The following is a 26,402-nucleotide window of genomic DNA, read 5'->3' as shown; positions in this document are numbered from 1 at the left end:
GTGATTACTGCCCAATCACGTCGCATCACATCCGCGTTGAGCTATTAACACCTCTCAGGAGCAAGACATATATGTTTAAAAGACGGATAGTCTGCACGCGTATCACGTATGACTGCAAATTCAGTCAATCCGATTATCCGTAGATTGCATATCAATGCTATATGTCTGATAAGAAAAGGGTGTTATCAGATGCACCGGGTCTGCAGTGGTCTCCGGGGGAATAAGGGAGGTCTCGGGCTCTGGTTGGCCTTTAGTACAAATCGCTTGCGAGTGGCTCACCTAAATAGTAAAGGTGCTTGTCTTTCTCCAAATGTGTGCAACTTTACTGTAGTTCAACACGAACATGCTAATGAACATCTATGTCCATCTTTCATTCGCTCTCTCGGGAACGCATCACACACAAGCGCACTATTAAGTGCAGTGCACTGGGTTCAGGCGTTTCCTTTAAGATATGTCATTCATCGCCGGCGACGGAAAATGCATGCTCGAGCGACGCATTAACGCCTTAAGGCCAACCTTTAATAAGGCTATAAAATAAAAATGATGAAGTCGTTCACCGTCTCTACCACAAATAGAAATACTTTGGCGGCCATGTTGTATTCATGTAGCTCCGTCTGACGATGCATGCAACAATATAGCATCCGTAAACGCATTTCATATGTAATATACTGGTGAAGAACTGAACAATGCATGGTGCAATAGTCGGATATCCCACCCAGTGATTCAAATGCGTCTGGTGAACGTTACATGCATGCAGGAAGGAGGATGGAGATGTAGTGTGGAGGTTCACAAAATTCCCTGGTGCAGAGCCCTTTTCAATATCTAATAGTTAACAGCGCGTGCAACAAGGATAGCCAGTCCAATAGAAATAAATGTCTTTTTTATTTGATAAAAAATGAGTTAGTATTTAATCACGCGGCTACCATAGATTTGGATATTGAGATGGTGCGTATCGGTGTTAAGGATAACTGTCCGCAGCAGTCTATACCCTAGATCACACTCCTGGGCGACATGTATCAAAGGTGGTCTCTTTCAATGCATACTAATGTGGGGGGGCTCTTTTCGCGAATTACGCCATATTACCCAATTTGATCGATAAATCGATACACCATCCATCGCGCATGGAACGGGTGTGAGTACCTATATTAAAACCCCAACGTATGTGCGATACGAGGGACAGTTCCATATGTGATTATAGTGATCGATAAAAAGAAAAGAGGATAAAGAAATTTGGAAAAAATGTTGAAAGCGTACCATGCCCATAAATGCTCAACCGTGAGCGAGCAGCAGTCATCTGCTGACGCCCGGTTGCGGTGAGGAGACGGAGTATAAGGGAGGAGATGAGCGATAAGGCATCATCATGGAGGAAACGCGAGAAATGACTTACACTTCGTAGTTCCTGCGTGCGATCCTTCATTTTTCCCCGCCGTGCTGGCCAAAAACGTCGCTTGAGATTTCCGATGCGTTTGTGTGTTTATTACCAATCGTCTGGCTCCTGTCTGTAGTTTTCCACAGATGTAGGTGCTTCTCAACAACGGATTTCCCTGTTTTCCCCCTCTGCGCTACTTCACGCCCTTTTCCCCCTTTCCCTATTCCTGGTTCAGTGATGGTGCGTCCTCCGTGGCGGTGCAGTGATGCCCCGCAGCGCGCTCTGACTCCAGCACACGAATGCGATTCCGAACGCGGTACTGATGCTGCAAAAAAGAGGTGGGGGGAGGGGAGCGATGCGCAGGGATGGGAGCGCGTGTGCGCAAGCGCCGCCCGCTCCTCGCCATCCCCTTCGCTCTTTACCTGCCGCCCCTCCCCCATTCCTCTCGCTTTCTGTACAGCGCGTCTCCGCAGCGCGTAACTGCCCCGCGTTTCCCATGATAACTAGGGAACTGTAGTTTGTTTTAGGCGGAGGGAAAAAGGCAGAGGCGGAATTTCGTCTTTTCCACCGCGTTGCACGAACAGAGGGGGTGACGAAAGGATCGACGTGCGTGCGTTTTATTCTGATGCGGGCAATGAATAAGGGGTATGGCGCATTGGAGAACATACTGGTTCAGTTATAAACCTATACACTTTAAAAAGACAGCATTTTTTAAAAAATACATTTAAAAAAAGGGTGGAGATATACGGGAATATAAACGCAAGCAAATGAACAGGTTTACTATAATTTTTGGTTATATTTGTAGAACCACAAATTTACCACAGCTTAACCATAATGTTTGTAGTAAAAGTATGGTAATTCAACATGGAAATTGTTTCAACAGAACATGCTTACTAGATTTTAACTATAATAAAACCATGGTTAGGTTTTTCAAAGAGGAAACGGTGCTGTTTTTTGGATATCTTGATCATTTACATTTATAAACCTCACCATACACAAATATGAATATGTACGTAAGTCACCTCAATTCAAGGCCTTTATTATCACATTTTACTCAATTCTACTTTTATCAAATTAGCTTTGGGGACGTTTGGGCTGATGAATTGAAATTGCAGTGGAAAGCATCTGCATCAGCAGTTTTTCTCCTAAAGAGGGCGCTGTTTGGCTCACAAACCCACAATGTTTTAAACTTTACTTTAACCACAATAATTCAGTTGACTTGCTAAAAGCATTTGTCTTTGAAATTTATTTATTATAGATGTATTGAAAATATACAGTATCTATGTAATTTTTAAAATATATATCAGACATTGTTACACTTACAGTTGACATATAACTAATTACAGTGAATGATGAAATTAAAATGTAACCGGTGCCATTTTGACCTTTCCACATTCAGCCTTTTCTATACATTATCATTTTAACTGAAACTAAATACTTGATAGGGCACAAGAAATTATACAAAAACATAAAATACCTTAATATTTAGACATTCTTTTATGTTAAAATACAGGTCTTAAAATCTATCGGGATTGGTGGTATTTACTGCATTAGCTATAAAAAAAGTAAAAGTAAAATTGAATATTTTAAGATTAGATGTTTAAGGATTCCATTGCTTATAATCTACAATATCTACAAAGACATTTAATCAAAATTACAGAATAATTTAGTTTCCCTTAAAAACCTACACAATTATATATCTGAAGAAAACTATGCATTCAGTTTATCCCACATCAAATTTTAATGTTTTACCGTATTATTTTTGTATTTTTTCCATAACACTTTCATTCAAGTAAATCCTCATCTATGCGCTCTTATGCGTTTACTTTTCAGAATGAATTTGGAAAATTGTCAACATGCACTTTGAAAACTGCAGCAGTGGGTTGACACCTTATGTGTGTATGCCAACACTGTCAAAAAGATAAACGCTGACCCAACCCAGTGACATGTCTCTGTTCCCCCACCAAATTTGCCTCTCCCCTTACTTACTGTGCTCCTAAGACTATATTTCTAAACTAAGCATTCAAAGCATTATTAGCCAAGTTTAATGAGACTTAAACATTAGATGTTATCAAACAAGCCCTTCTCATTACACCCATCACAATTATAACCACTGATATAAAATATTATGTCTTTTGTAAAACACTAGAGCGCTTAAAAACAAAAATGTAAATTGAAAGATTTTTAAAGAAATGTCTTTATTCTGACTAAAAACACCTGTTTTTCCTAATTACTTGATGTAACTTTCCTAACTAAATAATGAAGATATATAGAAATATACTAACAATGTAATTGAAGGGATGTCAATAATTTTTTATAATTTAAATTTATGTAGTCAAATTTTTATCTTTGTTGTCAAATATTTGTTCTATTTAAAAATATTAGTTAGCATTAATTAGCATTTTAAATTCTACATCAAGCTTTACATCACTTTTCAATCAAACGATTATGTTTTCTACAGAAAAGTGTTTTCAGGAAGACCATTAGATTCTTGGAATGAAACTGGTTTGAAGGGGTTGTAATCGGTGAGAGTACTGCCGCTATCTGGTGCAGGGGCATATTTATCGCAGTATGAACTTGCAAGGCTCGGACCACAATTTGCAGTGATGGAGACCAGAAGAGTGCCATGCTTTAGCTTCAACCGTTTCTGCACGTTGGTGCCTACAGTTGGGACAACAGTAACTTTTCCCAGCAGATCATCATCCCAGCGGTTATCACGGTCCCACACCTCAAAAATCACTGGTCTGGAAGATTAAAAAAATTCTGATGATTATTTTTACACATACAAAATTTGACCTTGTAGCACAAATAGCGCAAGACATTTTTTAACATTTAGCATTTACTCACTTTCTTTCCGTCAGATCCACAGTTCCAAAGTTATGCTTATGGTTCCACTGAGGAAAGTTGTTGTTCATAATCACAGGTGTCGTATCTGCCGAAGATTTGTAGAAGAATTTTACATAACCATCGGTTTTAGAGAACCAGTCTCCCCACAGTCCTGCGGCGCTCACCACGGTCACGCTCAAAGTGGCCACTCCTGGCTTGCTTGGACAGCAATTACTATCAATACGTTGATGGCCGCCGCATTTACATGCACAGTTACCGTTACGCCGGCCCACCTTACACTTGGAAGAGCAAGAAGTGGATATAGCGCTTTTCGTTATATATGAACTAATGGCCGCTTGTAAACTGGCTTTTCTGGCCGGGTCGTGTGTAACCAGCATGTGCAGAGAGGTCAGCGTATAGGACACCACGCCCGGCAACGTCTTCAACGTCTTGAGCCACACACCATACCCGCTCTTGTTGCTTGGGGCAAAGAGGATATCCTGAGCCTCACCGTTTCCTCCCATTATTTCAGTGACGCGGTCAGAGAAAGATGCGCTGAAGCTGTTGCCCCTCTCCAGTTTTTGCTTTTTGGCTTTGCAGTAACTCGTCTCTGCACTCACCTTCACACCCTTTATAACTCCGGACGCCTCTGCCGATAAGCAGTTGCTCACATCTTGTACCGAAAGTCCCGTCATGGCGACCTTGCAGGTCCTCACGGCGGTGGTCGATTTTACGCGACCACCCAGGTCAACTTGCCGCAGAAAGTGCGTTCCGTAGATGGAGATGAAATGGTTGTAGGCCGCCTCAGACTTACTGTTGAATTGAGCAGGAAGGGTGTTGATGGAACCGTTGAACTCTTTGGTCAACGGAGGTTGAGCGTGGAGACGGAATCTGAAATGAGAACCCAAATGAATTTACTCACTTGTGATTAAAATAATCAGTTAAGTGCACACACATATACGAACTTACGAGTAATAGCGACAGGAGAAGGTGTGGCTCGTGTAGGAGAACTTGTCCTGAGACGCATGGCTCTTGGCAAACCTGGCAGCACTTGAATGAGTGCCACCCACAGCCACGCCCGCCACCATCGGCACGCTCAAGCCAACCTTCCAGCTGACGCTGGTAGAAGTGGTGGTATCTTTAAGCACCGAACTGGCGGATTCATGGACCTTTGCACTGAGGCTACGACGACATTTAACCTTGATGCGCCAGTCGACTACGGATGCCGGCAACTTCTGCTTCTTATTGAGCAGTTTGTTTTCACAGTAAGTGCAGTTTCCGTGGTCCCCACCGGTCATGTAGTTCAGCATGTCCACCACGAAGGCTCCGGTGGTCTTCATTCGCACGATATCGAAGCCCTCTCCTACTAAATTATGCCCGGGTACGAAAGGCAGATTCTCGCATTCAGTGCTGGGGGCCGTTTGACAGCAGAGGGCAAGAGGAAGAAACAGCAGCAGAAGAACTGGAGCCATTTGTGCTGCAGTCTGAGAGAGAAGATGCTGTTAGGATACAAAAGACTTCAAATTCACATTGAATTCTTAAAGATCTTTCCAGTTCCTACAGGCATTAACATTGGACTTTGTAATTATGTATACCATTTAATACAATTGGCAGGTTAGGTGTCTGCAGGATAGTTTTTAATGTTTACTGAAAATGCCCCAATTGTTTTTTTAACCACAAATAGATGTTTTTATTAGAACATTCCATGAAAGTGATTTAATAAAAGTAAATGACAAATATTAACCATATGTTGTCCATGTTGGTTGTAATTGAGATAAAGTATAACATATTTTGTAGAAGTAGTTTTCCTTAAATTTCAATGGTTGTCTGATTAAAAAAACAAATAATGGGAGCCACGGACATTGGCAGAGTAACAAAAACATGAACACCATACAAGGGTTAAATAAATTAATTTTTATATAAATAAACATCACAAGGGTTAAGTTAATTACATTTTAAAAGTATTTATTAAATAAACACTATACAAGGGTTAAGTAAATAATTTTATTTATTTATTTATTAAATAAAAATTGCTACCTACTGTATCATTCGCTATATTATAATGGATTTAATCAAATACATTATATGTATAATTTTTTTATTTTATTGTCTAAGAACTTGATTACACAGTTGGTAATTTTGGGTTTGGATAATAGCACCTGTCAAATGCATAAATGTTTGTGTAATTCAGAAAAGAGAATATTTTTGTTCAATCATCACGTATGCTGAATACAAACTTAATAATCCTTATTTATAAAAGATAACATGCTTAAAACAGATTAACATCAACTACTGAAGTACTAAAGGCAAACACTGCATAATTTTCACGTCGAGTTAAACTTAAAATAGTGACCTGTAATTCTCTATAAAGAACATACCGCAATAAAAAAAGACTCAAAATGAATTACATAACCTCCAGCTGAGCAGAAATCACAAATCATACAAATGGATTCCTATGATTTCAATTCAATGAAATTAATTGAAGAGAACATTAAAACAGTGTAACAGCAATAAATCATCACATCAATCTCTCAAAATGCTTTTTACAAAAAGATGCACAAGACTATTATACAAACAAATAACCTGTAAATAATTCATAATTCTTATCAATAATAGCATAGGATTTACATTTACCCAGTTGAGGTTTTTCATAACAGCCTTGCTTAAACAGTAGAGCAGGTCAGAAGCCTCAGTTAAATAACACTAAATTTATGAAGAGAGAAAACAGGAACAAAAAGACCTGACTCAGAAACACCAGGTTTAAACGGTTACAAGTTCACATCACACACAAATACATGGTCGCTTGCAAAAAACATCAATCCAAACAGCTTTACAAACTTTAACATTTTCTTTTAACCATTGTTTTTCCAAAGACAACATTACTGTATTGCATATTGTTTGCAAGCATTTAGGTATCATGACATTGTCTCAATCCAGGGTCACGCTAATCGAGAGCTGATATCAGTCTTGATTCCTTTTTTTATCTATTTGGCATCTCTGGATCTGTGGTCTATTCACTCTAATCTTACATAGATTAAAACGAACGAGCAAATCATTTGAAAACAGACAGTCTCTGTGTTCTAAGCACTCAATGGAGACATTTTACAGTACATCACAACATTCATGTAACCCAACCACTTTTAAGACTTCAGAGTCTTCAGACTGGACTAAATGTAGATAGATTTGCTTTATATATGTTATTTAATCTTTTCGGAGTTGTAGAGAGAAACTGAAGTGACTACAGAGGAACAGCGTTGTACGCACCATTTCTGCAAAGTTAACACCCAAGCATTTGAGAGCCTTACCGTTTCACACTCAAAACTTTAAGAAATTACAGCTCTGTGACAGCTTTTATTTAACTTGAGCAGTGAATAAATGTGCAAAACATTAGCTTAATTTTTTATTGTTCTATTACATTAGTTATTTATTGTTTCAAACACACTGAACATGGTTTCGTTCATCCATGCAGCTATGATCAAAACAGCCATGATATACCGCACACACCACAAATTTACACTGTTTAGAATAACTGAGAAAGGCTTGTTTTAGCAGGTTTAGTAAAGGTGCAAGAAGCTCGTTTGAGTTCTGAACCATACGTGTGAACTAAACTACTGGTTTTCAGAGGTCTACTGCATCAGACCGGAGTTTAATCCTGATTGTGATGTAGGCCATGAACACTTACTGTGGAATGTGGGTTAACCCATTTACACCAACAGCGTAACCGAGTCCGACCCAGATATTACAACAATTGTTAAGTACTTTGGTCTGACAGGCCTGTGGACTGAATACTAACGTTACTTTCTGCAATTGATTATTTTGGATTGACCGTCGTCCTTCTTTTGGTAAACATCTTGGTTAAGGAGATGAACAGCATTTTTACAAGGACAACTCAGAAACAAATCAATTTTGAAAATGTACATACCTACATGTCCAGTCAAACATACATGATTTATATTCTGCCATGAATCACCCTTTAATTTTCATGATGCCTTTTAGTCATTGTTAAATTGAAAGGATATTCCTTCACATTTTTCATCAGTCATTTTAGTTTGTGGTGAAATTTCTCATTAGGCATACCACTGATAGTTATGCTACGTTGACCATACACCTGCATCAAGTCTTGTTGTCTGGTTTTGCAGTCTGCGCTGCTCTTTATTTCCCACATGCAGGTCAACGAGTGCAAACCAGCGACGGGAAAAACCTGCAGTATTTCTCAAACGCCTGCCAGACTGCATCTCAAAGCTGCAGCAGTCCTTGCGCTGGCTAAGGATGACACGGGACCTGAAGAGTGAAAGTGGAGATCAGAGGTTGTGTTTTCTTCTTACCGCTTTACAAAAGCTTAGCAGCTCTTTACATATTTTAAAAGCGAGGGCACAAAATATATTTATGACTGGGAGTTAATTAAATGTTTAACTTATGTACCACCCATGTATAAAGTGAGCTGGACATTTTAAATATATAACATATAACAGTGGCAATAATATAAACGGCAAATGTCAGGTGTGATGTGGGTAATGAATCAAATATTGGGCAACAAAGAAGAAGCACCAAAAATGAGGATGTAAGGGCATATGGCATCACACTCCGGAAGTTGCTCATGAATATTAATCAAGCAAGGATATGCTTTTTTTCGTAAGCCTAAATGATTGGCTGACAGAATGCAGGCTAGGTAGAGAACTGTAAAGTCTTACTACACCCATGTTTATTATTATTATTATTCAGGTGGCGTGAACGAGCGTTTAACGCTCGGAGCAATGTGAATGGTCTCATTATTATTCGTGTCTCGCCAGCAAAGCTTTCGGCGTGGCAAGAGTACCAATTTTGCGCAGAGTTGAAGGGCATGACGTGCTTGTAGCGCTTGGTGACGACCGTTATGAATTCATCGATGAATAAATGTAAGAGTATTCTCGATGTCGAATCGCATTGCAGTAAATGCTAAATGACAACTGAAAAATAAACGTTTTGAATTTACTGCACTGAAACGTAGTGTGCGGTCACACCTGTCTTTTCGCGCTACGTTCATACGCATGCGACAGACCGGAAACGCAAGCGTCTTCTGCAAAGTTGCGCATGGCATGAGCCGCATGCTGCTGCGTTCCGAGGTATCAGTTTGGCGAACTTTGACCTGCATCATGTGAAGACGTGCGATCAGAAAGATTCGTCACAGCGTGACCTTTCTCTCCTCAGCACGCGACTCTCTTCAAATATTTACGTGCTCGAGCTCCAATGTGACCGAGGCTTTACCTTGTGGCTACTGCAGATTCTTCCATAAGTTCCTTTGCGAAAAGCAGGAAACGCACAATTTGTTTTCACCTGCCAACCTTTACTACTTTAAACAATAACATATGTTAGCATTTAATTGACCTTTTTCTGTTTCATTAGATAACACGAACAATTTATGAAGATTTTCAGCATTTATTGATGCAAGTTATTTCCAAAACAATTGTTCACGTGTTTTAACTATGTTGACAGTTAACTAATGTTACCACGCATTTTTTGCATATATTTTATATTAATATTATGCATTTATACAGGTACTGTCTTTAAATATTAGTTTAAGTAAGTGATATATCATTAAAAAAGTTCATTTTTTTCAGGGCATAACTATAATAATTTCAAATATACTTTGCTATTTGGTTAATCAAGTCACAAAATACGTTTTGTTACACGTTTTTTTAACTAGACAAGACACATTTATTTTGTAAAGGACGAAATAAGCTAATAATAACTCACTAATTTGATTAAGAGAGAAACATAACAGTTATCACACTGCGCCCCCTGGTGTTTAAGAGAAGTGTCATTTATTAAAGTTTGATTCTAGGATTAGTTACATGAACTTTGAACCTAGGCTGACCTTAAAATTTCATGTTTTGTAACAGAAGATTAGTTTAAAGATGTTAAAGTCAGATAAAGATGCTAAAAAGTGCAGATTATGCTGTGGCTTGTACCCACATGCTACTTTGTGATACAATGCATATGTGCTTATCTATGAACACACATGCTGTCACACGTTAACCACATATTACAATGGTGTCAAAGCAAATTCTCTTTTACACAGTAGTTAAGTATCTTTAATACCGCATGCGATTTATTCACAAAAAGACAAATTAATATCATTACTAATCATTACTGCTGGAAGTGTAACTAATTTATTATAAAGCTAATCATTTTTCAAAGCAACATACAGAGCATTCAGGACGCATTTTTACACTTTGCTGACTGCCATGCCATCACTGAATAATGTTTGCTTAATTTTATGTTGTGACTCTCTCGCAGTAATAACCACTGTGTTAGTGTCAGGCCAACACAGTCTTCCTCTGCTGCTAAGAACAGGAACCAGAGCTGCGGTAACGTGGCTACGGGGAGTTTTTATCGTGCAGTTTTATCACACCCAAAAGACCAGCTAAGTGGTTAAAGTTATATCATGCTTTTTGTTACCAAAGGATATAACATAATAGAAAATAAAAGAGTAACACTTTACAATAAGTGTAAACAATTTATAAAGCTTTTCAGCATGTAATGCCAAAATAATAGTTCATGTTCACTGTGTACTAACTTATGTTATCAGGTACAACTTGTTATTTTAAGAAATCTGAAAATTACTAAAATAAATAAATGCTGTAGAAGTATTTTTATTGTTAGTTTATCATAGCTAATGTATTTAATAAAGACATTATTGTGTTTTAATTTTAAGAAATGTTACTTGTTACATTACACACTATTGGGTTACAAACATGTCGCCAGCTCAGTTACCACGCGCAGACGGGACACGTTTGAATATATTATACCCTGCCATGATACTCGCACCGCCCCCCCTTAGATCATACAATGCCTGTTTACCGTAATCAAGGTAGAAAACGCGCAAAACCCGTTGAGTTCGGTGGCAAAATGTGATTCTTTGGCAATAATAACAATATCGAATTAGAGCAACGCACGTGTCTCTTCTTTAATATATATATATTTCAATTAAACCAAATTATCATAAAATGATATTTAGTTATTACACATGTAATAAATCATGTACGCACCTCGCTCACTTTTCCCTGAAAAAATGTCCAAAAATAATGAATTCCATTTAAAAATACTATTTACGAACTATCAACTACACAGTTCTGCATTTTGAGACATATTACATTAAGATACAATAATGCTTAATTGGTTCCCATCCGCCAGATAAAATACCCCCACTACCAGTTGAGATCCCAAACTTCCATTCAATCCATTATAAATCTGTGATGCTGCTGCTCATTTCTGGGTTATGTGCGCAGTATGTTTTCATAGGCTACTTGAGCCAAAATGGCGTCTTGGCTGTCTGAGACGTGCTTTAACGTGCTTGCGTAGCAGTCGCACTCCGTCTGCGACCTCACCAAGTGCACTACGGTACAGCATCCGAAGGGGTGTATACACATACACGATGCGTTTCGAGAGAAAGGTGTAACTGTTCGTCTCCAGGCAGTTGTTCCGCAGGACTTCTGTACATTTAACACTATTTTGGGGGTTTGGAAGAAGAAGAATGAGAGAAGTCTTCCGACGTAGCACGCGTAAACATGAACGTTGCCCTGTACATCTCGTTTTTCCAAGGTCAGCTGGAGTCCGCGCTCGAGCAGGTCGTGCAGCTCGCCGTTCAGGAAATCACCAAGACCGTCGGGGCCACTCTGAATTCGATGCTGTTGGAAACGTCCACCAAAGAGAAGGAAAACCAGCGCTTGAGGGCGACCCTTCAGTCCCGGAAGCAGGACGGTGCAGGGAAAGGGAAAAGCAATGCGTCTAAGGGAAGAAAAGAGACAAAGCAACACGCCCCCAGTCAAAGCTCTGAATGCGGCGCGCAGAGCGAAACGCTCCGGCGTGAGCAGAAGGGTCGAGCGGTCGGTAAGGCTGTTTAGGATTAAAACGTGGATTTCAATACGAGTTTAAATGCGAAAAGATGGCTGTGTGTCGAGGAGGCGTTCATGTGTATTGCGCAAATGTGACTGCCTTGAAAACAAAACACCATTTTGAACGGAAGGAGGAAGTCGCATCAAACTTCGTCTGCTTTGGCTCGCGTTTGTTTCAGTGACCTTATGTGGGACTCCCATGTTATTCGTGCCATTGGCACTTGGCCTTGATATTACATTAGAACCACAAACGCATTATTAAATCGCACTTTTTGTGTGTTAGTTTGGTTTTGGAATAAATGTGGTAGTTTGGGTACACACTGGGTACGTAGGGTACTGGTGTATATGCATGGCTTTTTACTTTACATTTAGGCATTTGGCAGACGCTTTTATCCATTGCTTTACCCTATACATTTTACATAGGTATTTGAAATCCCCTGGGATCGAACCCACAACCGTTAACGCAATGCTCTTACCACTGAGCTATTTTTAAAAGGTGTGCGAAGTGTACACAAGTCTGCAGGGGCAGGAACGACGTTGTTTAGAGACTGAAAGGACCAGTGGGTGTTTGAAACTGATGTGCGCGGTTGAGGGGTGTTTTTGACGTGCATTGAGGAGATGGATACGATGTTGTATGGCCGACTAGTTGTTTCTGTTGCCAATGGATGGATGAAGCGATGACGCTTCTGTCGTTGTGCTGCAGCTGCACCTTAGCGCTGCTTTTCATACTGCGGTGACGGTAGTCATGGGTAGGGAGCCGTCGCCTTGCATTTCGGCCAATGGGGGTGTTCGGAGGAAACCACGCCCATCCGGCTCTGCGAAGGGTATCCATGGCTCGAGTCGGTCTCGGGGGAGATCGTCATAACAGCCAAATTATAAATGTGATACTTTTCATGACATGGTCTGTAACACCCAGGATTCTGGTTGGGACAGCAGTGGCAAAAATGTCACAATTTATAGGCAGAGTTTACACAAAAATTCAAATTACGTCATTTCAAACATGAATGGCTTTCTTTCGACTGTAAGACACACACAAAAGAAGATATTTTGAAGAACGTTGGTAAACAAGCACTGATTGACTTCCACTGTATGCACACGAAACCACATAGACATTACTTCCATATACAGGTTTTGAAAAACACGAGGGAACATGTGTGTGGTCCTTTAAATTATGCTGTTCCAAATATCTTTGTTTGTTGTATGGCATTTGTTGAACATCGTGCTAGCCGTACAAAGGTTGGGAACACACACACACACACACTGATGAAACATAACTGAAATAATGCACAAAGTCGCTTTGGGTTGTGTTCACATAAATGTCAATTTCTTATGAATCATTAGCATTGACTTTTATGAGGTTTATGTCATCGCTATTGATATTGTATTTGCCTTGAAGGGAAGTTCACCACCACCCCCCCCAAGAAAAACATCTGTCAACATTTGTTCACCTAGTGTATGACTCGCTCTCGGAAAACAAGAAAGATACTTAGAGAAATGGTTTCATACTATGGAAATCGATGTTTAGAATAACTTGTATTTGTGTACAACAGACAGAACGTTGCAAGCCAATGTTGCATATTTTCATCATGACTAAGGCGACTCAATATTTGGCATCTAAGATCAAGAGAACATTCATTGGCGATGGGATTTCATGTTGGCAGCTGATGAAAAGTAACATTAGGCCTAGTATATGCAATTCATGGCTATTCAGAAAAAAATATTTTTTCTGATTTAAGGCGCTGAGTAACCAATAAATTATATTAAGGTAACTTAAGTGTGACGTATGACAGGTTACAGGTGTCATGCACTGCTATGCCGTAATACTGTCTGTTGGTAGTGGTACTATGAATAAAAGAAGGTTAATAGGAAATCGTACATGTTGGCTGTAAAAGTACAACAATGGCAATAACATGATATTTTGTTATATAAAGCCAGGGAAAAAGAACAAAACAAACCCTTTTAAAAAACACGGCATATGCTGGTTTGGTATGTTTTGATGCTGGTCATGTGCTTGTCCAAGCTAGTCGATAGGTGGTCTAAGCTGGTCCTTAGCTGGTTTAAGAAGGTCATGTGCTGGTCCATAGGTGGTTTAAGCTGGTCAAACCAGAATATGCTGGTTTGGTAAAAAACAATCATTTTTATTTTATTCTGTTAACTAATAACTATATCTCCCAAAAGTCATTTTTCATGTAATAACATTGACTGGCATGCACAGTACATCTAGAAATGCTGAATAAATGAAAATTTGGAATGAAGTTTTTATTTTTTCCATGGCTGTATATATACCTTATGTTTCCCATCTAATGGCACTTTATGTCTTCTATTGTTATTAAATAAACGTTAGTGGTTTGATATAGTAAGTGTTGCGTGGACAGGACTGCATTCCTTACTGACGCAGACAAATCGATGGACAAATTGTTGTCATTCTGTGTCCTAGAAATTGCTATTGATTGCTTCCACCTCAAAATCTAGACCTGCAGCAGTTTTCTTTGATTTGCTTTCAAGTCACCGCCGCCCCATCGCCATGGGAACTGCGAGATGGTTACGCAATTGCTTTTGTGTCCAGAAATACAGTATTTGGCTTTTTGGAGATATCTGCTTTAAAGTTTCCTATCATCCAGACTTTGCGTCAGTGTTTTTGATATACAGTTTATAAAATGCATAATGCAAACAATGCAAATGTGTAATATATTAATTCTAATAGTATTTACTGTTAGTCTAGTGCTGGACAGAGTAGGAATCAAATCTAATTCTTTTCTCTCCTGTGTTTTTGGTTTTAATTCAGGATGATAGTTTTAATAAGCTGTTATGTGATGTAAAACAAATCTGTTTAATTATTAGTCCTGAAGTTGATCGCATCAAATGTAGTTGTATGTTTCAACAGCCTCTTTGAATGAATTAAAATGTTCAATTTCATCATTCTGAGGACAGACACTAGAAAAACATCCAAAGGTCGTAGTGTCTTTAGATCTTGACGTAATTGAGGTTTAGCTGAATGGTGCGCTACACATTGGTGTGAATCACAGCCCGCGGTTTCCATTTTGAGCAGCGTGTTTGAACAGCGAGTAATTTGAAGACACCATTTGTGTCACAAGAACCTCTCATGTACAGTAAATTCATGATAAAATGTGTGTTTTTTCAGGTCAGTTGAAAGCTGTTATGGAACACGTCCTGGTTTTCGCCGTTTGCGAGCTGACCAAAATAGTGGAAGACAGCTTTGACGACCTGCTCGTGGAGTTCACCGAGAAAGAACGGGAAAACCAGATACTGAAAGATCAGTTGCGGGATCAAAACGAAGAGGAGGACGATGAGTTGGTCGGTGGGCAAACGAAGGATTACTACAACGACTCCGACTCTCCCAGTAGTTCCAAAGTGGAAAGGCGAGATAGCTCACAGGAGCCGTTGTCCAAAAAAGGACGAGAAAAGGAGCCCGCTGAAACTACCAATGGTATATCAACCTTTTCCCTACACTTTCATCTATTTATTTATTTATTAAGAATGTATGCAAGGTTGAATAAGTACCTTTTTTGTTCAGTGCTAGAGGAATTCACCAATAATTAATTGTGACATTTAATAGCATAGATTTATTTGTATCAGCTGGTAACACCATATGTAGCTGCGGAAAAAATTAAGAGACCATTTAAAAATAATTTTCAGTTTTTCTGAATTTAATTTATAGGTATGTGTTAAGCGAAAATGATCATATTTGTTTCATTCTGCGAACTAGAGGTCTGCGCAGGACAGTTTTTTTCGTCCTGCTCCGCAAAACTTTATTCCGCTCCTGCTGAAAATTCACTCTGTGTTTACCCGCTATCTGCCTCGAATGATTTTCATCCTGACCTGACGGATCACGTTAAATTTAGATCACGTTTCCAGATCTCACATGCATAACAGAGTCCTCAGATCAGGCTCTACATATGGTCAGTTAGAAGGATGTCTGGAGTGGGTACCCATTCAAAGAACCGTTCCTGTCCATTGTACCAGAGTTTCCGCCCGCTGCCGTCTTTTATCCCCCAAAAAGTTATCCAGCACAATGCAGACCAATTTTCAACCTTCAAATATTGTTTCTATTTGCATTGTAGCATAATTGTTTTTAATTGACAGAACCAGACAAGCAGACCGTCATTGCTGTTGCGCAGGACTGGGTGCCGATTCTCGATAAAGTGTTCGGTCAGAAGTGGTGCAGTGACCTCTGGCAGATCAAAGAAGTCACCAGTGAGGAGGAATGCACCGCGCTGGGCTCGGGTTCGATGACGGATGTGGACAGCTTGATTCGAGAGACGCTCATGCCGTCCTGCCTGGCCACCCAGAAGAAGCTTGACGTGGTACAGCCTCCGTGGTCGCAGTCGGAAGAAATGGAAGTCCTTTCTCTTTCAGCGGACTCAAGAGGCATTGTTAGTTCCACAGGTATCCTGCACTGCTTCCAAGATCTTCTACTGTCACTGTGCGAAATCACAAATAAATATTAACATTTCTATTTCTGCTTTTTCCACAGGTGACGATTCTCATATCAGATCTTCCTCCATGTTACAAAGACTCCTGACTCTCCCGTCACAGTTGCTCGAGGGCGACGAGGAGTCCATGGATGCTGCACCCAGTTTGGAAGCGTCCCTGGATCCGGCCGTTCCTGAAATGTGCGGTGAACCCAAGAGCGATCGGACCCCAGCGACTATAAAAAGGGAACAAAGGAATGAAGAAAAGGAAGAAGATGAGCCGGACGAGGACGATGACGATGAGACGAAACAGTCGAAACACAAAGGTAGGAGGAAAGCTCATGTGTGCAAAGAGTGTGGCAGAAAGTTCAGCCGTACACATCTTCTCAGAGCTCACCGGCTGACACACGAGGAGACGGCAAACCGATGCTCGCAGTGCGGAAAGAGCTTCTCGCAGCCGTCAAAGCTCCAAGCTCACTTACGGACGCACGCTGCCAAAGCAGTATGAAAACACGCAGAAGATAAAGAAACCAACTTTCTGCGATTTACGAAAGGAGTGAGCTTGGGTGTTGTTTGTTTGGGCGAGAGGTTTCGGATGTGAATTTGATTCCAGCCTGTCGGTCAGATTTTGGTGTTTCAAATCCATTTGAAGTTTTTGTGATGGAAATAAAACATCTACATCACATTGTAGCCTTTTTGTTCATTTTAAGGTACACTGATGTCACGAAAAAAACAGCGATTTGTTTACCTCCATTTCCGTTTCTTTTCAGTGTAGAAAGAAACAAACTCTGAAAGAAGTGTAAACATCAGAGAAGGGTTGTGCCGACCACCATTTTTCGTACAGACTACATCTGTAAATACTTCAGTGATGTCAGATGAAGCTGAATGTGAATTACAACACTCGAGCTAAGAAGGGAAAGATGACCGATGCTCAAACTCAAACTGGTCTTCGTACACCCCTCTGAATGTGAACAGATGAACGATCAAAATTCACCATCGTTTCTGACAGTCTTCTGACTTTTCTTTAACATAAAATACCTCTGTTTTTAGTTCTTGTTCTGGAGTTTTTTAAAGAACTCGAGTTATGTCATGAAATTTTATTCAACTTAACAACAAGCAGACTTGACGACGACAACAACCATGCGGTTTTTGGTTTGAAGGTGACAATAAATATGAATTATTGTGTAATGTGCAACCGAGGTGATATCTTCTTGAGGCATGAAGAAATGGATGTGTTGAAGACACGCCAGAAAGATCAAGTTGTGACGGAGGAAATGGTTATAGCACAGAAACTTGACGTTCAGTATGATTGCCTCCGTTTGCATCCCCTTCATTGACTTTCAAAAGAGCTGATGACGGGAGATCACACACCTGTTGTAGATATTACAGAAGTTAACTAAACCATTGTAGCGTCTTCCTGTGCTAATCGTGCGTAGTTCTTGAATGGATGTATATAGAGACAATAAATGCTGGTTGTCAAATATCGTTTTCCCAATATTGGTGGTATCTGGGATTGTAACGGATTATAGAGTCTTCCTTACGGAAGGAAACCTCCAATCGACCCCGTCTCATGTACACACTGAATCTGAGGTCTCACTCTACAAAATAAAACGCACATTCACAGACGTTTTACCAAATCTGTCAGTAATAAACATGATGGAAAAGTACAAGGTATTACTGTTACTCTCAGACCCATACCTCATCGCTGGGACCATGTTTTTTTTGGGACGTCTGCAGCTCCAGGAGTTCTGGTCAAAAACGTTTACGAAAATGGGACCGGCTTATTTGTTTGCCTACTTTTTGTTCGTGTTTTTATTGGGATATAATGGAAAGTGTGGCTTGTTTTGTTTGCAGGTACCTTTTTAGCTATATGTCCACGCAAGGAGGTACCAAGAATATGCAACCAAAATTTAATGAAGGGAAACATGTTTGGAGCGTACGTAGTTGTGCTATATGAGCTCATTTAAATGAAATCTAAACAGTTACCCAATTTTATTTTGTATTATGGTGTTGGGTGTAATGATCGGGGTTAGGGAAGCACCAATATATACATTTTGGCCGACAACCATAAGGAAGCTAATAACTGATATATTGGCCGATTTACAGTATCTTAATATTAATATAATTTTTTTCTGAGCCTGAAACAAAAGGTAAAAAGTTGACAACTGCTCTTATTTTAAATTATTGACCTCAGAAAACAAGGTAACATTTCATTATTTTCTCTAAAAATCATGTACCAAGCCTACTTTAAACTAGATAAAGATTTTGTTTAACTTTTCTGGTATAGTTGTAATGTAATAAGCAAATTATAGATGTTCTTCCAGAGCAACCCAAAACATGTCTAACAGGTCCTGGACTACATTCTTTAATGGTGGGTTAGTGGGAAGAATTGGGGTGGGGTGTTAATGTTTTATTTAGCACTCTTATTTTTTTGTATGTTATAAATTTAGCAGATATATGTGTTTCTTATTATTACCAATAATTCTGCATATCTGCCGAGCCATCAAACCCGAATAATAAGCAATTATATTTTTTAACAATAACTATTACTACAAGGATAAAGCTATAACGATAACAATACAGCTATATTAACTAAAACGATAACGATATTGTTGGAATCACTTTCATGCCTATTATTTTGTCAGCTGATCACATTCAATCAAAATCCATTCAAATGTAAAGGGCTCACGCACTTAAAATGTGAAACAGCAGTGTACAAGCTTACAAAAAACAAAATGCTATTGACGTTAATAAAATTATCGCTATAGTTATCGTTCTCGGTGTGAACGGGCCTTTGTTGTTACAGCAGTACATATGTTTGATGTATTAAGATATACAGAATAGATTCCACTTGGGGATGTTAAACTAATCGATCATTACAGTTCATTACAATCAATGCTAAGAAGGAAATGACATGTTTAAGCGAGTTTTGTTATTTCCGCAAATACGCCCAGAGCTACTATAAGTAAAATGAATATTTGAAAGACTGTTGCAATGTTATATGGCTGTACTGTAAGTATGCCAGTTTCCCATCTATTTATGAGCGTTAATAGAAAGATCATCAAATAAAAAGCGTAGCATGTAATAGCGCTTCACAAACTACATTGCAACGTTGTGCAGTACGTAGTGCAGTTCTCCACAAGCCTGAAAAACTGTATGTATGTTTATCTGAGGTCACTGGGTTTCCTTTTTGTTCAGAGGCTTGTTTTGATATCATGGAGGATTTTATCTTTTAGTAACAGGAGGAACAACTGTCTGCCAAACACTTTGTCAAATGTTACGACCTTCTTTCATGCAGTCATTTGCCCAGATAACTGCATTGTCTTATGATCACAAACTACTTGAGCATTTTGTTGTTTTGTTTTGTTATGCAGGTTAACTGTTTTTCAGCTCTTTTATATCGGTTTAAGAAATGTTGATGTACGTGGTAGAAAATTGTAACAGACCAATTGGATTAACTCTTTTCCAAGGATCATGATTGGCAGGTGTCTTATTATACAACATGGTAGCTCTAAATGGATTATATAGCAGAACATCTGACCAAAAAATGCCAAGTATTATTATGAACCATTGTTTTTATATATATATTTTTGAGTTTGTCGCACTGTTCCTTCACGCATCCATACCTCAGTGTTGTTTGTAAGCATTATTACCTCAGAACTCGTTCTGGTTTGATCATATTAACTTTTTCATTTTGCTGTTGAGAAGATTTGTAACATTGATTTTGGCACGGGATGAATGAGAACTGTCTACATTTCTGATTCATGTATGGTCAACAACCACAGTTATAGAAAATCTTACTAAACCTTTACTTTTCATGTCGCATAAAATATTTGGTTCCGATTTATGATGGATTTCTGTGTAGTTGTTTTCGTTTCAATGGTTTAGATTTTTTTTTATTTTGAGGATAGTTAAAACCATCATTAAATTGCTACTTTTCCAAGAAATTGTTTATCCTTTACTGAAATATCTTTTAATGTGACTGGAAGTAAATTTGAATTTGAATCTGTAAATTTGAATTATGGCAATACATTAAACGTTGGAAACTGCATTGATTACATCCTTAGTCAGTTATTATTGTGAGCTCTCATGTTTGTAAGAGCAAATCCTAGATATCCAATAATATAAGAACACTAACAGAAGAAATGTGCAGATAAGATGAACTTAGTTTATTGTTTACACCATTGATCTATTTATTGAGGCTATTTTGATACTGATAATGAGACAAAGACTCTTTAATGTCAAGGAATAAAACAGCAACATATTAATTTAAATTCCAAAATCGTATTATTCATTCCCTTTAATGTGCCAACTGGAAAACCGTATATATTCCAATTTGAGACCAAGTTTATAGGAAAAAGATGTGCAATGAAATTTGAGGTAAATATTAAAAAGTTGCACTCTAAAAATAGCTGGGTTTTTAAAACCTATGGATAAACAAACCCAACTGTTTGGTTTAAATTAACCTTGATAATGTCCATATTTGACCCTATACCTCCCTTGAAGGACACCAAATTGGTTATTTTAAACCCATTGCATGTGTTTGTCCATAGTTTGCTTGACTATTTTTAGAATGTACATTTAAATCAACACATTCTTAAGAGAAGAAATCTACAGTAAACTGTCTAAAAACTGTATTTGTGAATACATTGTGTCTCAGTTAATGTTTCTTTACAGCTTCTTACAGTGTCCTAAGTATGTCTTCCCTTTGACAAACAAATATCAATATTTAAATTATTGTTTACGCTTAAAAACTTGTTATATTTATAGACCAAATTCTGTACAAATATAACATGCATACGAGGAGTTTGATTCCAAAATGAGAACTCAAAAATCATGTTTTTTTTATCATGTTATGTTTTCATTGTGTTAGTTATCTGCATTTTTTTACTCAGAAACAAACCAACTGCAGTTTGATGGATATTAATTGGAATGTACAACAAAAAAACATGTTTTTGGATTTTTTTTAAACGGGGTTCACAGGAATTATATCATATATAAATAGTATTTAGTGCATGAAGTGTATATATTTAACTTTGTGTTAGAAAGATAAAGCAAAGGATGCATAACATATTTCCTCTATTGTTACAATCCATTGTTCTGTGTAACGGAATGCAAATCTCTTAACCGATCACATCGCGCAATACGTTTTCCCGTCAAAACAACCCTGGACTGTCCGAGCGTGCTGCTCTCCTCTAGTACTCGAGCTTTTACAACCGAAACAAACTGCTGATGTTGTTCTTTCACTTGATGTTGATGATGATGTTAGTGCACGTTAAACGGGCCACGGGAGAGAAAGGACGCACATCTGGTTGCACAAAGCCGTGCGCATTAACGTGTGCAGATGTTGACTCGCGTATAAGCCACACAGGACGTGCTCTCCCCGAAATCCGGTCATGCACACACACAAAAACACGCGTACATTTGTCGGAAGTAGACAAAGTAGCTGTTCGGTAAACGGTACAGCTGCGCGCGCATTTACATTCTCGCGACGGAAGTGCAACGGCTGAAACCCGGAGGAAAGCGACAACTGAGCGAAAACGAAGCGGAATTAGTCAATGAGAGAGGGAGGAGAGAGAGAGAGGAATTGAATGTGTGCGACTGGGAGGCTGCTGGACGCAGGGCCGTGGTGGACGTGGCGGGTCCGGCAGGAGTTTGAAGCGGCGCGTTGACGGCCGATAAAAAAGCGATGCATCGAAAAAACGTCAGGTAAAATCGCACCAGCGCAGATTTTATTCGCGTTTTGATATTTTCATCTTCCCCCTCCTCCCGTATCGCCGATGAGAGCGTGCACGAGCCGCACAAGTCACGCAACTCAACCCGCGCGCTCCTCTACGGCACCGAGCGCCATTGCATTGTTATGCAAAGATGAACGAGTCGACGTTTGCGTTCAAAAGTCGCAGCTGGAAAAGCGGCGCACAACTTTCCCTCGTCCCCTCGCTCGCTTAGCTGATGTTCAGCTATAAACAAGATGGCCACTGGCTCGCACGCTGAAGCTGTGGCATTTTCACCCTCCTGCCTTTGTATGTTCTTCATCACCCGCCGCTGGAAACGCAGAAACGCGCGACGCGTGCCTATATAGAACCGCTGTTCGCGACGCGTTCCGCGCATGTTGCACGCGTACGCCGTTTCCAGGCGTCTTGCGTTAAACGGCTCTCGTGCGTGGAAAAAAATAGCGAAAGATTTATTGTGCGCAAAACGCCGCCGGATTCAAGACGGGCGGAGGAAAAGTAGGTGATGCGTGGCGAACTAGCAAACCTGCCGCGGAGAGTTGCGTCGGGATTCTGTTTAAAATCTCTTTAGCGTTTTTTACAAAATGCATCAAAGTTTTTGTGCTTTTATCGCTGTTTTGCACTTTCAGGTTGTCCGCGCGCGCACTTGGTAGAAGTGACGTGAACGTTGCGATTACTATCATCGTCTTAACATTTCATTCCGTTATGTCAGAAAGGTATGACGTGTTGATTTAACGCCCGATGTAGCTCATGCATATAGGATGTGGTAAAGCTTTTATCATGGTTCTGCAAAGCAAAAACTGGTCAAGTCGTGTCAACAAAATGTTATGTTTTGCATGAACAGTTTTGTCAGATGCATTTGGAAAAAACGTATAACATCAATAAAGTTTATTTGCTGGGCATAAAGTTTGAGAGTACACTGAATTTGGACAGGTATGTGTGCTTTCATTGATGAGTAGATGTGTACGACTTTACGATGAAAATGATCCAGTTATAGTTTATGGTGTTGCTTTTACTGAAATACAATCATGGTTCATTTTTCTACGGGTTGCCAAGTGTCATTTGTATTACAAACTTTTTGCCAAATGATTTTAAATGAATGTTCAGTTAAAAGGCTGCGTAATAATGAGTTTTGTCTCTGTTTATTTTCTAACCAGGCGCCAGGGAAGTCGTTGCTGTTCCTAACCCAGGCGAGAGGTCACAGTGGGCGTCAGTGGCGAACCCCTTGCACGTTTGTCTTAGTGAAAGTAAAATATAATACTCATAACGGATACGTTTACTGCTCGGTGGACTCGCTTCCACCAGGATGGCAGAGCTGGAGACAGAATGCATCACTTTAGGACTAAGTAGCCTAGTGTCGGAATGCGGCTCTCCGCCCCTCGACACGTTGGACGCGGAGTGTGCCACGCCCACGCTGACCATGCTGTCGTCAGAATGTAGCACTCCCACCCTCAGCTCACTGGCCTCCGATATAGTGGAGCCCATGGCCATGCTGCCCTTCGTGAAAAGCGAGCCCGACCTCGACCCAATCTGCACAGTGGACCTGTCTGTCATCCAGCCACTGAGCACGGCCGAGCTGGGCTCCGAGCAGATCAAGATGGAGATCAGCGGCCTGGACTACATCAAGTCCGAGCACCACGACTTCCATTCTTTCCATGGTACGGAGCTGGACTCCTACAAGTCACACTACGAACCCAGTCTGGTGTTCGACTACATCACACACGTCTCCGACAGCCTGGAGTACATCAAGTCAGAGCAGCACTCGGACCTGCAGAGCTACTACGCCACAGAGCTCGGCGCCATCAAAACCGAGTATGAACCCATCCTCATGTCCAGCCACATCAAGACGGAGATGAACGGTCTGGAATCCATCCACATGGCGGAGTTGCGCACCGAGCTGAACAAACTCCGACCCGACACCGTCATGGACGGCATGGGCAAACTAGACTCGGATTTCCCCTCGGGAAATCTTTACGAACTGACGCCCGTCGCGCACAACCTCACCAGCACAAAAGGCCACGCGCCGACTCCTCGCAAACCTCGCAACCTCTCGGGCGAGAAGCCGTTCTCCTGCACTCAGTGCAGCAAGAACTTCAGTACTTTGGGCAACCTGAAGACTCACCAGCGCATCCACACGGGCGAGAGACCGTACACCTGCTCCCAGTGCGGGAAGAGCTTCGGTCAGGCCGGCAACTTGAAGCGGCACCAGCTGATCCACACGGGCCAAAAGCCTTACACCTGCGCGCACTGCCCCAAGGGTTTCACCAAAGCGGACGACCTCCGCTCGCACCAGCGGCTGCACACGGGCGAGAAGCCATTCGCTTGCGCCGAGTGCGGCAAAAGCTTCGGTCAGACCAAGGAACTCAAAGCCCACCAGCTGAGCCACACGGGAGAGCGGCCGTACTGTTGCTCGCTCTGCGGTAAGAGCTTTACGAAAGAGACCAGTTACCGCCATCACCAGCAAATACACACGGGCGAGAAGCCCTTTACCTGCTCGCAGTGTGGCAAATCGTTCAGCAATCCAGGGGTCCTCAAAACGCACGAGAAGATCCATTCCGGCGAGCGGCCGTTCGGCTGCACCCAGTGCGGCAAAAGCTTCGGCCGCCTGGGACACCTTAAAGCGCACCAGCAGATTCACACGGGCGAACGGCCGTTTACCTGCGAGCAGTGTGGCAAGAATTTCAGCCAGTCAGGTCACCTCAGAGCACACGAGCAAATTCACAAACGGGAAAAACCCGATCTCAGCAGCGGCAGCAGTCTTAGCAACGACAGTAGCTAAACACCTCATTTTACGTCTCAAAGTATTACTCTTTTCTTTCGTTATTCTTTCTTTTGTTTTTTTTATAAAAGCTACAGTATATATAAATATATTATAAAATATATATGTTTCATTATGTTTTCGTCTCTTTTCTTAATATCTTTTTGGGTACAGTTTTGTGACCGAAGTCTCTATGTTTGAGGTCACAGAGAGTCTTTGTATCTGATCTGTGTTGTAGTCGGTGACGTTCTAGTTTCTTTCCTCCAGTATAAAATACTCCGTGTACACGTTTATTGGTCATATGTAATTCTTAAACCATGTACTGGAATGAATTATTAAAGAAACTAATGGAAAAATTCTGCCGTTTAGCGTTCGTCCTTAATTCAAGTATGATTTTTTTACTTTAAGTAATCTCTTTTGTCTCTTCGTGTGTTTTTGAGTTTTTTATAGATGATTCTGTAGCCCTGGTGATGTTACTCATGCAGTGGTTGAGACTGAGATGCTTTGGAGACACACATTGGCTCTCAATCGAATTTAATTTACGAAAAAAATGTTTTTTATTTACAGAGGTGCTAAGACACAAAAGTTCATCAGTTGGCAATTGTGGTGTTTTTGTATTGGAAACAGTTTATATTAAACGAAATTGAACAAAAATGGGTGTGTACATGATTTATAAATCTAACTCCAAACGTTTAATTTCAATGTTTACAAGACAAAGTGCTTTAAAATGTTCTTCTTTTACATTCTATGCACATGGATTTGTTTAAGGTGTCCATTTGAATGTACGTCTTATGTGGTCCATCCTTCACATTTGTTCTCCAGCAGAAAGTTCCAGGCGTTTAAAGGGAAAAACACATGCACATTTAGTTTACGTAATGTGTTTTTGAGACTTGCGTTGTCACCTCGGCAAACGAGCGGTGCTTTGCATGGATATGCAGGATATCTTCTCTTCCTAAAAACAATTGTAAGTCTTCATTCTAAATCCTTATTGTCTTTTGTGGGGCAAGATGTTCTTATTTTTCTACTAGAGGATTTCTTTTTTAACCAACAGAGGTCACTGTTAGCTCATTTATAGAGGTTTGTCACCATATTTCATCTGCCATAGTTTTTCAAAGCTCGGATGATCTGATGCCTTTCACAGTTTTATCTCAAATGAACCGATAGACACATTTTTGTTAGTTTCAGAGAATTCTTTCATCATGTATTCACCCTCATGTCGTTTTAAACATGTGCGACTTTCTCTCTTCTGCAGAACCCAAAAGATGAAATTTGGTTGATTTCCATTGTATAGACACAAAGACAAATTTTGTATTTTGTTTTCCATTAAGAAAAGAGTCATAAAAAAGATTTTAAACTGCATAAGGATGAATAAATGAAGCAACTCTTGTGTAGTTATTTTATCATCTTAAA

At 40.1% G+C, this 26,402-nt stretch overlaps 4 protein-coding genes across 12 annotated transcripts in view; 2 read left to right on the top strand and 2 right to left on the bottom strand.

Annotated features, from left to right (window-relative positions):
- Positions 1 to 1,966, bottom strand: part of stx1b (syntaxin 1B) — a 36,050-nt gene extending 34,084 nt beyond the window's left edge. The window contains exon 1 of the mRNA XM_056742107.1: positions 1,388 to 1,966. Within this exon, the coding sequence (XP_056598085.1) occupies positions 1,388 to 1,417 (30 nt within the window). The 5' untranslated portion in view covers positions 1,418 to 1,966. The remainder of the gene's footprint in view (positions 1 to 1,387) is intronic.
- The window catches only part of si:dkeyp-113d7.10 (zinc finger and SCAN domain-containing protein 21), a 57,258-nt gene extending 36,705 nt beyond the window's left edge, over positions 1 to 20,553 (top strand). The window contains exons 1-6 of one of the 8 annotated variants that reach the window (XM_056742101.1): positions 8,373 to 8,502; positions 10,472 to 12,064; positions 15,212 to 15,517; positions 16,174 to 16,476; positions 16,565 to 16,828; positions 17,273 to 20,553. In XM_056742101.1, the coding sequence (XP_056598079.1) occupies positions 11,743 to 12,064; positions 15,212 to 15,517; positions 16,174 to 16,476; positions 16,565 to 16,828; positions 17,273 to 17,277 (1,200 nt within the window). In that variant the 5' untranslated portion in view covers positions 8,373 to 8,502; positions 10,472 to 11,742 and the 3' untranslated portion in view covers positions 17,278 to 20,553. Of the gene's footprint in view, positions 1 to 8,369; positions 8,503 to 9,065; positions 9,091 to 10,421; positions 12,065 to 15,211; positions 15,518 to 16,173; positions 16,477 to 16,564 lie in introns of those variants that run through there. The other 7 variants (XM_056742100.1, XM_056742098.1, XM_056742095.1 and 4 more) reach the window with 7 other exon arrangements.
- On the bottom strand, positions 2,750 to 6,858 carry prf1.3 (perforin 1.3). 2 transcript variants are annotated; one of them, XM_056742091.1, is made up of 4 exons: positions 6,830 to 6,858; positions 5,165 to 5,679; positions 4,217 to 5,086; positions 2,750 to 4,113 (listed from the first exon to the last, which is right to left on the bottom strand). In XM_056742091.1, exons 1-4 carry the CDS (start codon positions 6,845 to 6,847, stop codon positions 3,825 to 3,827), a joined length of 1,692 nt encoding a protein of 563 aa, XP_056598069.1. In that variant the 5' UTR covers positions 6,848 to 6,858; the 3' UTR covers positions 2,750 to 3,824. The 2 variants fall into 2 exon arrangements, with proteins under 2 accessions (XP_056598069.1, XP_056598071.1); XM_056742093.1 differs by having other exon boundaries at positions 5,165 to 5,694; positions 6,830 to 6,840.
- Positions 20,554 to 21,671: 1,118 nt separating the features above from the next.
- On the top strand, positions 21,672 to 26,373 carry si:dkeyp-113d7.1 (uncharacterized protein LOC407709 homolog). Its single transcript, XM_056742094.1, has 2 exons — positions 21,672 to 22,211; positions 23,392 to 26,373. The coding sequence occupies exon 2, from the start codon at positions 23,541 to 23,543 to the stop codon at positions 25,011 to 25,013; it is 1,473 nt and encodes a 490-aa protein (XP_056598072.1). The 5' UTR covers positions 21,672 to 22,211; positions 23,392 to 23,540; the 3' UTR covers positions 25,014 to 26,373.
- The last annotated feature ends 29 nt before the right edge of the window (positions 26,374 to 26,402 follow it).

The sequence above is a fragment of the Triplophysa dalaica genome, chromosome 25, assembly GCF_015846415.1.
Source record: "Triplophysa dalaica isolate WHDGS20190420 chromosome 25, ASM1584641v1, whole genome shotgun sequence".
Taxonomy (NCBI): Eukaryota; Metazoa; Chordata; class Actinopteri; order Cypriniformes; family Nemacheilidae; genus Triplophysa; species Triplophysa dalaica.
This window is presented reverse-complemented; position numbering and strand designations above follow the sequence as displayed.